The 15,182-nt window shown below is 37.6% G+C and overlaps 1 protein-coding gene across 2 annotated transcripts in view; it reads left to right on the forward strand.

The window, feature by feature from the left end:
• Positions 1–15,182, forward strand: part of LOC127950904 (protein kinase C beta type) — a 113,913-nt gene that overhangs the window by 71,914 nt on the left and 26,817 nt on the right. For both annotated transcript variants that reach the window (XM_052548317.1, XM_052548306.1), the window contains exons 10-15: positions 3,730–3,903; positions 6,475–6,566; positions 12,039–12,101; positions 13,025–13,163; positions 13,758–13,838; positions 14,354–14,461. In XM_052548317.1, coding sequence (XP_052404277.1) covers positions 3,730–3,903; positions 6,475–6,566; positions 12,039–12,101; positions 13,025–13,163; positions 13,758–13,838; positions 14,354–14,461 — 657 coding nt within the window. The remainder of the gene's footprint in view (positions 1–3,729; positions 3,904–6,474; positions 6,567–12,038; positions 12,102–13,024; positions 13,164–13,757; positions 13,839–14,353; positions 14,462–15,182) is intronic.

Below are 15,182 nucleotides of genomic sequence, written 5' to 3' on the forward strand. Positions count from 1 at the left end.
GATAAACACATTTTATTACACCAGATAATATTATTTTTAGCAGCATCATATGAGTTTCCGCCAAAATCAGTATTATATCTGGTCAGTATTGAAAAGTCAGTTTAAAATTTTAAAAACCACGACAAACGCCAGTCTCCCTTTTTTGCAGAATGCGATATATCCTCTCAACCAATCACAGCGCACCATTCCATGCACTCTAGACAGTAATGGTGGCACTCTGAATACACCCTGCATCCTAGTTTTTCTCGACTACTTTGTACTTTGTGATCAACTAACAAGGGCTGCACGAAAAATTACATGTGATTGTCATGCCCATATAGTCAGCAAAGCCGGTTCTTTGATTAATAGTACCGGTAAATCTCCATCACGTGCTTTCAGATGGAAATTATTCAGATTAATTTAATACACAGAGCCGTAGATCACTGATATTGCATGGCTTGTCAGTGTTAGTGTTTTTATTAATGCCATTTATGTTTTTATTAATACAGCACATAGCACTTGTCAACTAAATGAATGTAACATGGCAAAGATGAATGCTCTTCTGGAAGCTGAATGTAAGAGAAATATCATTTTGTAATTTCTGTGGTTTAATGTGATATTGTTGCTCATGTTCTTGTTCATGATTACATTTTATTTTATTGCTGTAATTGCATTTTGGGAAAAATAATAATAAAATTTTATAATAAATCTTTGAAAATCAAAACCAGGATTTAAATTTTGCATGTTTTTATAGCCTAAACCGTCTATGTGAGAGTTTGAAACAGAAAATAGTGTTTATCTCTTCTTGCCTTCTGGTAAAGGAAACAATTTTTTTTTCTCAAATTAATCAAAATGGATTTATTAACTCTTCATATGATATTAAGACCTTGATTTCTTGCCTCATTCCGGTGTAGGCAACAGTAAGCATAACACAAGCTGTGATGTCTGATTTAAGAAAAAAACGAAAAAAGACGCAGTTCTTTCTAATGAAGCAGTCAAAAATATTAAAGAATTCGCCTTAAACTTGCCTGTCAGTTATCAGTTTGAATCAGACTCCATCAGTCAGTGAATCGTCATTTCTGACTCCCTCACTGAATCATAAGTAATTGTTCAATTTTAACTGTTTGAAAATGAACATGAAAACTTTAAAAGAGAAGCCTTACGATTGGCAGAGTTTTTTTAGAGATAAAAAAAAGTAAGTGAGGTTAAAAGAAAGCATTAAAAAAACTGTTTTCTAAATACATGCTATAGAATTTATTGTGAATGCTTCATCCATTCATGCTTCATCATTTAAAATAATTTGTGTGGTTGTAATGTTTAATCAAAATGTCATTACTTGTTGTTGTTACTTCTGTTATATTTTCACTTTAAAAAAAGAAGATTTTACAATTTACTAAGGAAATTTTAACTTAAAGGGATAGCTCACCCAAAACTATCCCTTTATCGTCTTAATATCTTACGCAGTTTTGCTTCTCAGGTATTTTTTCTTGTTTTTAGCGATGTTGAGGTACTTTTATTGGAAAAAAGACCAAGATCCTATGAAAATATATATTTTAGAATAGTAAATGGGAGATTGGCAGTGTTGATATTGCTCTCAGTGATTAAAAAAAATGGTGTTTTGTCAAAAAGACTGTAGATTCCATGATGATGAGCCTTCAGCAGAGGGAGCTTCAGAAGCTGACAGATGTGCACTTTCAGTCCAGTTGGGATTATGAGTTCGAAGCAGACCTCAGTTTGAGACATGATCATTGATCAGTATCTGTCCTTGAATATGCTGGTCCTAGAGCAGTTCTCATCCAGGGCCCAGCAGATACTTTTGTGTGGCTGCACTTACTGACAATGTCCTTGAGACTTTGGAGCACTGTGTGCAGTCGTGTATCTTTGGTTCGATGTGAGTTTTTCTAAACAGGTATGCAACGGTAATGAATGCGTTGGAATGGATATGACCTGCTTGCTATTCTGCCAGAGTAGTGTGTGTGTGTGTGTGTGTGTGTGTGTGTGTGTGTGTGTGTGTGTTAGGGTGTAAAGTAGCAGATGGTGTCCTCTGTAATGTTGAAGTGAATCGCTTCTCTTTTCCCATTGCCAGTCACAAGATGTCCATCTGGGGCTGTCTTTACACTGAAATAACTCTGCTCATTTCAATATGTGCATTTATTTTCAAGAGAAAGCTAAATGGCAGAGCCAGAATGTCCATAAAGTTTCTTCAAGCATTAGTTTTCCTCCGTCAGGTTTTTCTCTGTGACCTTGCCGCAGAATGAGGGAGGGTATTTGAGAAATGCTTCACACACTGATGAAGCGCTATTGGTTTGGTGACAAGAAGTACTGTGGCTGTTTCAGGCATATTGGATTGGGTTTAAATTCATCACACACACACGCATAAGTGTTGAGGAGCTCATTTGAATCTGTAGCTTTCCAAACTACAAGATACACATATGTAAATAGTTATGCTACAGTCAAGCTACTCTTTCCACAACCTGAAAAACATCAAATTGATGTACAGTATATATAAAACATCCTAAAACGCCACATGGGAGCTCAAATTGGTTAATAATTTTTTTTAATTGGTTTATTTACATGAACAAATTCACTGCAAAGAATCAGATTTTCTGGCACTAGATATATATATATATGAGAGAGAGAGAGAGAGGATATTTTAGAAGAGAGAGTTTGTTTACTCCCTTGTCGTGCTACGCTGCCATTAATTGAAAAAAGTAGCTTGTTATTGGAAAAGAGACACAGTTTTGAAAATGGTTGCACTACTGTCATGCTACTGAAAAAAAAAAAAACTTCATTTGCATATGGATGTAATATACTGTAGTAAGTCGAGCACTACCGTGCAAAACTCAAAGCTTAGAGTGTTGTATTTGTTTTCCTTTAAATGGTATTGATTGAAATCAGCGTTTAATTTCATTCATCTAGGTCATCTATGTTTGTATGGTAACAGATGTTTTAACAGATGTTTCAATATTACTGGAAATGTTTTTGAATGACTTGACTGTTCTGTGTTAAGTGGAATTATACTTGTGATTATAGTTATGTTTTAATTAATTAATTAATTTATTTATTTATTTTTCTTTTAATTGTCATAAAAATGTATGTTAAATAAATTGTGTTATATATATAAATAGTTATACTTTTTAATGTTTATGATATTAATCTTTCACTTATTTATTTAATCTTCCTCCAGTTCTATTGCTCTTTGACTCAGTGCAGTCTTTTTACTTTACTCTTTGAACTTTCTCTCTCTCTTTTTCTTCAATTTTTATCCCTCTCTCTCTGGTTGTCTTTTCTCTGTAGTACATGCGCCTTCAGGCTCAATACTAAAAATGAGCATAATTAAAATCTGCCCTCCCGTCACTCAAGATTTCCTTCACCATGCCGTTGTGCCACACTCAGATCTGCTCCTTATTGTCTTCACGTGTGTGCGAGAGCTTCATCTCTTCTGTCCATCATTTCTCTTTGTCTTTTATATCATCTGTGCCTCAACTGCAGCTATCTTCTCTGGCCTAACATGCCCTAAACATGCGAAGAATGAGTGTAAACGCTACTGTCTTAATCCACAGTCAAAGGCCAGTCTATCTTCTGCTAATAAATGAAGCTCATGTGATGTGTTACAGTGTTGCTTTGCTCATCTCCTCCTGCTAGTTCACTCAAATGCTTCAATTGTGTGTTTGGTTACATAACTGTGAACATCCCTGAAACCTTCACGCTCTCTTTCTGTCTCTCTCTCAATCTGTTTGTCTTTTTTAGGTGATGCTGGCCGAGAGAAAGGGAGGTGATGATCTGTTTGCCATAAAGATCCTGAAGAAGGATGTGGTGATCCAGGATGATGATGTAGAATGCACTATGGTGGAGAAGCGAGTGTTGGCCTTGGCAGGAAAACCACCCTTCCTCACTCAGCTGCACTCCTGCTTTCAGACCATGGTACTGCAGCTTCCTGTCTCATCTCTTCTCACCTCGTCTCGTCTTGTCTCTTCTGCTGTCATCTCATTTCATGTCATAGATTCATCTCACCTTCTTTCATCTCATGTCATCTCTATTGCTCTTCTTACCTCATTCCCTCCTCTTAATTTCTCTGCTCTTTGCCTTTGCCGCTCTCTTCTCATTTCATGTTGTTTATTTTGATCTTCACTCCATGTTTCATGTAGACGAATCTCGCCTCTTTTTTTCTCATGTCATCTCTTTTGCTCTCCTCTCCTCGTCGTCTTTTCTTTTCTCCCTTCTCTCCTCTTCTGTTCTCCTCTAATCTGCTTTTATCTTCTTCTCATATCTCATATTATCTCCTCTCCTTTCTTCATCCTCATCTTGTCTCATCTCATTTAATCTCATCTCGTCTCTTCTCCTGTTCTTCATTCATAGCATCTTGTCACCTCACTTTTTCTTCTCAACTCATCTCTTTTTGCTCCTCTCTTCTCAATGTATATCCTCTGACATAAGCTTAAGCCTGGGCTCATGTCACTTTGTGTTCTTTTAACTGTAGCACATGACCAAACACACATACAAACTCACACACAGACACACACTTGAATTCATCCCTCCCCATCCCCCACAAGCAGCTTAGAGACTGCAGTCATTCGTACATTGACAACATTGATTTGTGTGTGTGTGTGTGTGTGTGTGTGTGGTCATGGGAATGTGACATGCTCACGGGGGGCAGCGCGCCACACACTCATAGGTGGCCACAGCAGATCTGTGACAGGCAGCATCGCCATCTCTCAACATCCTACTGAGCACCGCATGAGCCCCTGTCACCGACAGCAAGATAGCGAGAGATGGAGAAATCGAGAGAGGAAGTGAGAGTTAAAGGATAGAGAGGACCGAGTCAGAAACCGAGGAGACTCCGGGGGAGGAAAAGGTTGTGACGTCACACAGCCGAAGCTCTTATGCCTGATTTTTCTGGAAATGCATTGGATCTCAAACGAAGCTACGTCACTAAATCATCTCCTCCTTCGCTCATGCATTCGTTAAATGCAAATAAAGCCTGGTTAGCTCCAAGATATTCGAGTGGGGTGTTGGGAGGGGATTTCTTTATGGAGGGGGATCAGTCACAGGAGGTATTTGACAGCCAAACAGCTGCAGTCATGTAGATTATCCTCAAGCCTATAATGGGGAGTTAGTCATATGTGTGTGTGTGTGTGTGTATGCTGATGTGTTGAAGTCGTAGGGCTTTAGGTAGTTGGTGTGTAGTGGAGTGAGGTAAAGACTCTTTCCTGCCTGACAGTGATGGGACCTCCTTTAAGCACTGCTGCATAGCAGTCCGTCTCCCCCTCACACTCTTCATCACTTTCAGTCTCTTAATCCTCCCTGACTCTAATACCCCTGACCATCACACACACACACACACACACATCACCACCACCACTACTGCAGGAAATTACACTACCCGCAACTGATGCAAAATAAGCCTCATCATTACCGGAAGAAAGGCAATAAAATGGAGCCCAGGGAAAATGTGGCTGAAACTTGCAGATATGAAGACGTCCAGCGTGTTTTGATCTTCGGATTTTGGCCCTGGGATTTGTTTTGTGTATTAGTGTGTGGATGTGCACGTGTGTGTGTGTGTGTTTGTGGATGTTAAAAATGTAATATAGAGTTGTGTCACTAAAAGTAAATATTCTTGCAGCGGGTAAAAAATATACAACTTGTCTGTTGTAGTCTGTTTCCTGAATTTGTATTTTCGCTGAAACAGACATGTTCTGTCAAAAACCCAAATGAATGACTCCTTTGAGTTGACTCTTTTTTTAATGAACCCAAAAGATACAACATGCCCAAATCAATGACTTCTATATGTCATATTTTAGTGAATAAAAAACATTAAGTGAAATCCAGTTCCTGGGTGATTTATGACAGATCAGATTTTTAGTCAACCACAAATAGAATGCTCAGCAGTTGCTGAAAGTGAAAAAAGTGATGTGACATACAGCCAAGTATGGTGACCCATACCCAGAATTCGTGCTCTGCTTTAACCCATCCAAAGTGCACACACACAGCAGTGTACACACACACAGAGCAGTGGGCAACCATATATGCTTCGGCGCCTGGGGATTCGGTGCGTTGCTCAAGGGCACCTAAGTCGTGGTATTGAGAGCGGAGAGCACTGTACATGCACTCCCCCCACCTACAACTCCTGCCGGCCCGAGACTCGAACTCACAACCCTTCGATTGCTAGTCCGACTCTCTAACCATTAGGCCACGACTTCCCCCACAATTGAATTGCCGTATATTACTTTTGTCATGTCCAATTCAAAATAAACCGTTCTGTTGTACTAAAGAAATCATTAAGAAACCGTAATTGAATTGGTACTAAACTATTCCGTCCTATTTTATTCCAAAATTTATTTTACACTCATTTGACCCCACAGTAATAAAATAAACTTAAATAAACTTCTAGAACGGCTCTGTGTTGCAAGCGACTTCAACCGTCTTACTCTTTGTCATTTTTTTCTCACCTGTCCTGTGTTTGTCTCTTACCCTCCTGTCTCTGTGTATCTACAGGACCGCCTGTACTTTGTCATGGAATACATCAGTGGTGGGGATCTCATGTATCATATCCAGCAGGTCGGCAAGTTTAAGGAACCCCATGCTGTGTGAGTAAAGCTCTCATCTTTGTCTCTGCATAGTGGCCACACTGCAAAGATGTGGCATTTTCAGATTCATCAATACAAAATCAGATGAATGGCTAATGTTACTGACACAGTTGAACTCACAGACAAGCTTTCAATCAGTTAGCTGATTATTTCACCATGAGCTCACCGATTAGTTCATCGATGAGCACATTGATTGGTTCATGATGAGCTCACCAATACGTGTCAGTTCGTGTAATGTGAATGTGGTTGAATTTATCCAGCTAACACACTCTGTAGAATGAACAGGTGCTCTCCTTGTTATTGCCCAATTGGATGATGGGTGGAAAGGAGGGACATTTCGTAGGGCAGAAAGAGTTTCCCGCTGTGCTGTGTTGTCACTTCAAAGTGACCTCAAAGTAGTTTGACCCACTGTTGCTGCTGCTGATGCTTTTTCTCTTCCTCTTCCTCAGTGCCCTCCTGTTGGAGATATGAGCTGTCTACTCAGCATAATTCATAATTAGGTGTACGAAGGCCAGGTCAACCTGTTTCGCCCATCTCTAACTTTCTCTTTCACACTTCTTTTTTTTTTTTTTTGCAGTATTTCTGCAGCTCTATAGAGTGCTGCAGTGATGTCATATTTCTGTAGGCCAACCAAGCACTTCTTGAAAATTTAATGTTATGTTAATAAAGTTTTTTGCAACCTAGCCACAGACCACAGACTGTACTTCAAGCATTTAAACATAAATAGATTTTAAAAACCTGTTGACTTTTGGGACAATGCACCTGGAAGTGCTAAAATGCTAACTCATTTCGGTGTCTTTGGCCTACAAGAATAAGTCTTCCCTGTAGCACTTTATTCATCTATTCATCTCTCCTCCCTGTTGTTTGATGAGGTATTGAGTTGAGGCAGATGAATAAGAGGATATATAGAATTCATATAATTATTATTATTGTATTTTTTATATATTTTTTTGCATTTAAAATAAGACTTGTTCTCTTACTAATAAAGTGAACTCAGACTTCATTTTGCATTCACAAAGCACGTTACAAGTGACTGTCTGACATAGTCTGATGCCTGAGTTCAGTAAAGTGATCACATCCAAGCTGAAATTCCTGTGAGCCACCCTGTAACTAATTTGAAGAAAGAAAGAAAGAACTATCAGCAAACAGACAGGCGTTTGAGGGTGATCTCTGTATGGGCGGCTCTTTGGCAGTAGATGACTGAGCTGACCTTTGCGGTAATCTCCTCTCAAAACCACACTCTGTTTCCACATCTAACAAGCTTCATGTCTATTTGCTCTGCTTTCAGCTTGCTGTCTGCCCTTTATCATAAAGAATTAGCCTGTCTCTGTGGAGGAGTGCAGCGTTGTCATTGTGTTGGGTATGGAGCTCAGTGCAGTTCAAAGGTCAGGTTGATTATGAGCGCCCAGTGCCAGGGAGGAGGATGTGGAACAGTTGCAGCACTTTGTAGCTGTTGGTGATGGAATAGATCCAGGTTTCCAGATGCAAAAGTCCACAATGGTTATGGAACACAGTGCTTCAGGATTTGCTTGTATTATGATATAATGAGATTCAGTCGTATTGATTCTAAGAGACAATTATTATTTTCTTGTTACTTTGCACCTCCTCCCTTGTTTTCTCAGTATATGCATGTATAGCCATAATTTGCTATGCACAAAATGTACACAAACGTCTCGTCTTAAACGAGAAGCCATTTAGTGACTATTAGCACAGATGGTAATAACACAGTGTTAAATGTGCCAGACAATTACTGAGTTTTGTGAATGAACCTGATTTACATAGAAATGTATGGAGTATTGTGAATACTGCTTAAAATTTTAAGAAAGAAATCAATTATCAATGTTTTAATTCAAGAAATAAAAATGTAAATTAAGTTATTTTTAATTTAAAACTATTTAATGTTTTAAAAAGTTGTTGAATGTAACATACAGTAATTAAAATTAAACTATTACCTTTTAAAACTGACAAATAAAGATATGTACAGTATTAACAACTGTTTATTTCAAAATTTTGTAAACATCGTTTTATGTAAAAAACAAAAAACTGTAATTATTATAAAAGTAACCACTTAAAACTGACAAATAAATAGACGTTTACAACTGTGCATTTAAAATATTTAAAGTGAAGTTGAATGAAACAATTATAGTAATTGTCGCTAGTAGGGTGAAAGGTGGTGATAATTATAGCGGCCCACGGCTGAGGGGGGCCACCGGTGATCTCAACCGTCTGGCTGAGGCCAGCCTAAAAAGACAATCAGGTCAGCTGACAGACCACTACTGTGTGTCGTCACGAAAGCTCTTTTTGCTCTTGTACTGACAAATACATACAAAATATGTCAAAATACCCATCTCGGAAAGTATGTTAAAAATCTTAGGTGAAAGTAAACAGTTGAGAAAAAAATCAGATGTGTATTATCCCACTGCGCAATGTGACATCGGAGTGACATCTTTTTCATGTAATTTTTGAACGTGCATATTCGGTCCATTGAAGGGATTGTTTTGTAACGCCAGGCAACGTCTTTTTTCAATGTCTTTCGCACGTCTAATGTTGACGTCTGTGGGACCTCCATGTAAGCGCTATTTATAGTCCAAATGTGGTCGTTTGTGGATGTCTTTTCAACATCAAATTTAAACTTATTTTGGACGTCGTTTTTATAACTTCTATAACCGTGGTCCCATGTTTCCAGAGGGTGGAGGACATGTTTTCTGTGCCAGTAAATTTTCCTGTAGTTTTGCCTCAACTTCTAGTTTCAACAGGAAATGCATTACATCTTCGTATGCATCTCCAGTTATTTAACTAGCTGTTAGTCAAACAAAGCTACAGGAAAATGAACTGGCCAAGAAAACATGTCCTGCACACTCTGGAAACATGGGACTACATACAACACTACAGATATAACAACAGAAAAAAATCACAATTCAGTATCATCATTTTCTTCTTTACTAAAAAATAAATTCACCAGTGATGCAGGCTGAAAAACTGTGCTGCCATTTTGCAATGATTGAACACTCGCGCGAAATTCATCGAAATGCATCGTTTTGCCTCGTCCAATCAGAGTGGCATTTACTACTTGGGTTATGATGATGTGCTGCCTCGTCCAATCAGAGTGGCATTTACTGCTTGGGTTATGATGATGTGCTGCCTCGACCAATCAGAGTGATGTTGACTGTTTTTGTCTCTTTGGTTGAAATCCAAAGCCCTTGATAGATAGTTGTCCTTGCCTGTCCTTTAGCTGCTGTTGGTTCTTTTTAAATTAGAAATAAGGAGGATAGGCCTAAAACATGCTACCATGAAACTATTTTCTGAACTATAATTTTATACATTTTTATAAAGCCTGTATAGTAGAGTACTTTCACTTATTATTGAACTTAAATATACAAGCTTGATAAAAATGATCATTCTAGAAGAAAATTTCAGATGACACTAAGAGGCTTTTGCATCTTAACTCTTCATGTAATCATGTTGATAGGCCCTATAAAAAAAAATTACATATTAATCATGTAAATTTCCTGCACCTGTTATAGACGTCCAAATGACGTCCAAAAATTACCCAGTTCAAAGGCCAAATGTTGAATGTCAAGATGACGTCCAAGTTAGGTCATAGTTGGATGTCCAAATAGTGGACCTAGTTTGGACACCGAATAGATGTTCAGAAATGGTCATGGACTGACGGACCTATTATAGACATGATCTATAATTCGACGTCCAGTGTTTAGTGGGATTTTTGATGCATTCAGTGTCTCTTAAAGTGACCATGCCTAATTTAGCTACTAGCTGCTGTAATGTTAATCCAAATTCAAGAAATTGAAAGAAAGAAAATCACTCACTGCTCTTGACTGAATTACTTTGTAGTTTTAATAAGAATTAATCCACAGTCAAACCAACAATTATTCAGACAGCAGATATAATTTTTGATTTTTTTTTTTAAGCTGCAGGACACTATAACTATTAGAACACTTCATACAGTGTTCTAATAGTGAAATAAAAAACTATTGGGACAAAAAATTATTCAGACACTTTGACCTCAGCATGTTTTGCTTACGTGTTTTTTTCCTGAATTGCAAATGCAACCTTTACACAACACAGACTGAACCAAATTAAGCATTGTTTGGTAATTGGTCAACAAAGTATTGATAGTTGTGAAAATATTGTCAGACTAACATTTGTCTGATGTTTTGGTTGATTGTAATCCATTACAAACCTTTTTATCAAAGTTATCTGACATTATCAAGATTAGTTTGTTCTGACAGTTTAACTTTGAGTTCTTGTCATATTTTATTATCATTTTCTAAACTATAGCAAATAAACTGTGAGAAATGTCTGGATACATTTTGGTTTGATTGTATATAACATTTTTAAAGCGAAGACTATGCAGTGCTATATTACATTGTATTATTCAGTTTCTGTACCTGGACACCTACAAACTTGACAAAACGTAAACATTGTGCAAACAGCACAAATAAATAAACAGAACGAACATACAAATTACACCGTTTCAAACATGGCCCACTGGTACAGCCTTCACCGGGGCCTCCCAAAACCCCAGTTATGGCCCTGATCATAATATAAAAATAACCGCTTTTCAAATTAGCAAATATACGTACAGCTGTTTATTTAAAATGTTTAGTGTAACAAAAAAGTACATTTAATACATCAATTGCCATTTTGACCTCTTTATATAATGCATGATTAAAATCTTAAATGTAACAGTAAAATAATGCATTAATCATTTTTTATAATTTTTTTAACTAATAAATTGATAACTGATACCTTTAGGTGGCATTTAAGAGACCCCCAAAGAAAGGAAGCATGTTTGAAAAGAATGACAGTGAAGTAATTGATATACTAACTGATATACAGCTCTGTTCCAGTGTCTTTAGTGCCTGATTGCAGGTTGTTAGTGAATGGTTTGTGCTGAATTTATGTGAAAGTGTTGCAAATGTTGAGTGAAATCACCTCTATCTTTCTCTCTCTCTGAATGGTGATATCCAGAGGCTGGTAGCTGCTGTGGCCTGGAAACAGAAGTTCTCTTTTGATATAATCTGACTCGGTTTCCTGCTCCACCCCCAGCTGCATTAGTCATTCAACACGAATGCTAATTCTCTTCAAATGTTACTCTAAAATATAGAACAGACAAACACGCCACCTGATAAATAAAAGATTACTGCATGCTTGTATTAATAACAGATATCTGGTTTGCTTTATCTCTCTTTGCTCCAGTTTCCAGGCTCTCAGCAGAAAACACACCTCTATCAGACTGTTATATTATTTGTTAGACAGATGTCTGCAACAATCAGTGGACAGTCAGGACTGACTGGACAGTCGACACGCTGATAAGACAGTTTATTTTTTGGTAATGACCACCTGGCCCAGACTTCTGGCCATGAAGATTGTCCAAGAAAACCAACTAAATGGATTCATTTCCTGTGCTCAGATGTTCATATTGATTCGAATGTGTGTGTGTGTGTTTAGGTTCTATGCTGCAGAAATTGCCATAGGCTTGTTCTTCCTGCATTTGAAAGGTATTATATACAGGTGAGTGAAGCACAGACAGCAACTAACATTTCAATCACACAAGTGAGAAGAGTCTTCATGATAACAATTGACTGCTCAATATGGCCACCACAAGGGTCTTTAGAGGTGCTGTGATATTAGACAATTTGCTTCCAGAGCAACACACACCAAAACACACTTGCTTACACAGAGCAATTGAACTTAGTCGATGCTGTATTCAGTTTGATGCAATCTAAAAAAAAAAGGCCTTGAGGGATGGAAGTACTGTCCGTTCAATTTATTGTACTGTTGTTTAACTGAGAGACGATCATTCAGCCAGTTGAAACATTGACAATACAATAAGTCTTTCCAGAATTTTTTAGTGCACAAAAAACATTAGACATCTTGTGGTGTGATTAATTAAACATGACATGCAACTTTACAAAAAAGTAAAGTGTATTGTATTGTCTTGTGTTTCCTTGCATTACATAATAGCATTTTTTATTTTTTCAATTGTACCAGTGTAGCGAGTGAGCACCTGGATGGTGGCCTGTAATCCTCCACCACATTTTTCCACCATACAAACAGAGAACACTCATTCTTTACATAGCACTTTTTTCTCCTTCATCAATCTGTGCTTCTCTTTATGAAGCTGCTAGGGTTTGCCAGTATAATGAGGTGTTCTTGGGATGATTCTGCTGGCGAAATAAAAAGAGCAAGTGAATATTTCAATGATTTAAACACTTTTCTTTTTGGCTATTTGGTCTGCATTGCTGGACTAGTTTCACAACTTGAGAAAGATGATTAAATAGCTTTTCAGATTGAAAACATTTTTATTCATTTATTTTTCTTTTTTAATACATACTCGCACATCATTGGCCATGAAAGCCTCTCTTCTCACAGTTGTTCCTTGTTCTTGCTTGTTCGTGTTCTCCACTGACTCCTCTCAAATCTTTGTACATCAGAGATCTAAAGTTGGATAACGTCATGTTGGACGTGGAGGGTCATATCAAAATTGCTGACTTTGGCATGTGCAAGGAGAACATGGTTGAAGGAATCACCACCAAGACCTTCTGTGGGACCCCTGACTACATCGCCCCTGAGGTGAGTGCTCCAAAAGGGTTCTGAGTGCTCAAGTGTTGGATGAGACAGGAGATTAGTGGATGTTTGCACATCTACCAGGACTTTCACTACTGTCCCTGCACACGGTCTCACACATATCCACATTGACTGATTTAAGTTCATCTAACCTTACATAACATAAATATTGTTTTATTAAAAGTCATCCATTCAGTATTAACCATTGTATTGCTAGCTCATATACATCATGAGCTAGTATTGGAGAAAATGGGTTTGTTACCCAGAGGCAGTGTCTACTCATGCAGTAGAGAGTTACATTAATTAGATACCTCACGCTCATCTCTCCGAACACCAGATGGTACTGCTCCAAGATGGATTCATATCAACAACACACTCCTAATCCAAGACACAACATACTGTAAGAGTGAAGGAATTTGAGTTCATCAAGTCTTCAAACTGCTTGTTTCGTATTGTGTCTGTACAGTACATAAAACACCTTGTAACTCATTTTGAAAACACTATAAACATTTCTGGAACTTTTGACAGAGTGCACGTTGGGATTGATATTAATATTTACAGTTTTCCTTGGAGTCTCACCCATGAATGTGTCTGTTTCAGATCATCGCTTACCAGCCTTATGGGAAGTCAGTGGACTGGTGGGCTTTTGGAGTTCTGCTCTATGAGATGCTGGCTGGGCAGGTAAGAATTATTATAACCCAGATCAAGAAGGCCCAAGTCAGGGGTTTGTGCCTTCTCTCATTCGCTCCGTTTCATTTCCTCTCTGCTGCTTGCAGTAAATCACCTCTTGCTATCTCAAGGTCAGTTTTTATTAATTACGTTCTGCAAATCTCCCGAGACGAACGGCAAGTATTTCATGCCTATCGGGCTCAGTCAATTATTTATGAATCATTCTGAAACAACTCAAGCATTGAACGCTGGAGAAAAAAAAAAAAGTCTGAATTGTTTCCAGTGGGGACTGCTACTGCTGAGCTATCATGACAAAAGGAAGTTGTAATTCTCTTTTCTAGTCTCCGCTAAACAAACAAGACTTAAACAAAAGGCAGTTTCATGTTGATGACTTTCAAATGTCCTGTTAAAGGGATACAAATAGGAAAATTGCAAGCAAATGAGATATAATCCATGTTAATGTTGTCGACCAAACAGCATCGTCCTCTCATGTTCTCGGCCTCTTCTCTCTTTATCTCTTTCCAAAGCCCCCATTTGATGGTGAGGATGAGGATGAGCTGTTTCAGTCCATCATGGAGCACCATGTGTCCTATCCTAAATCCATGTCCAAGGAAGCTGTGGCTATCTGCAAAGGGGTGAGCAACCAGTATACATCACATTCCTCAAACAATGTCCATCCTGTCTCACACTGCAAGAACATGTCAAACACAATTTGGTTATGATGATGATGATGATTATCATTCAATAATGTTCAGGGCTTGAAATCACTTTTTTTTTGGAGAATCGATTTTTCAGCATTTCTGTTCCTGTGTTCCTCTGCATTATTACAGTTTCAAAACTGTTTGAGAAGAAGAAATACCAGTTAATAATGTTTTTTTTTTTTTTTTTTTTTTTTTTTTTACAATTTTCTTTGGTTATAATAGGCTAATAATAATAATAAAGTACAACGGTTTTTTTACTCAAAAAGAAAACAAAAAAAATCTGGTAGCTTATCTTAACCCCCCGCGCTTAGTCACATCCAAGACAGCATCATCTTTTCTAGATTTTGGCCAAATGTAGGCTAAAAAACAAAAGAAAAAAATCTATGAACACTTTAAAGACTTTAAAGTATCTTTTTAAGATTAAAAATGCTTATATAAGACTGTGTTTTGAGAGTAAAAAAAACTCTTGAACAGCAAATCAACATATTATAGTGATTTCTGAAAGATCATGTGACACTGAAGACGGAAAATTCAGCTTTGCCATACCAGGAACCAATTATATTTTCAAATATTTCAACATAGAAAATATTTATTTTAAATTGTTGTAACATTGTTATAGCATTTCAGTAGCATATTTATTGTATTTTGAGCAAAT

This window comes from Carassius gibelio, chromosome A3, assembly GCF_023724105.1.
Source record: "Carassius gibelio isolate Cgi1373 ecotype wild population from Czech Republic chromosome A3, carGib1.2-hapl.c, whole genome shotgun sequence".
Classification (NCBI taxonomy): Eukaryota; Metazoa; Chordata; class Actinopteri; order Cypriniformes; family Cyprinidae; genus Carassius; species Carassius gibelio.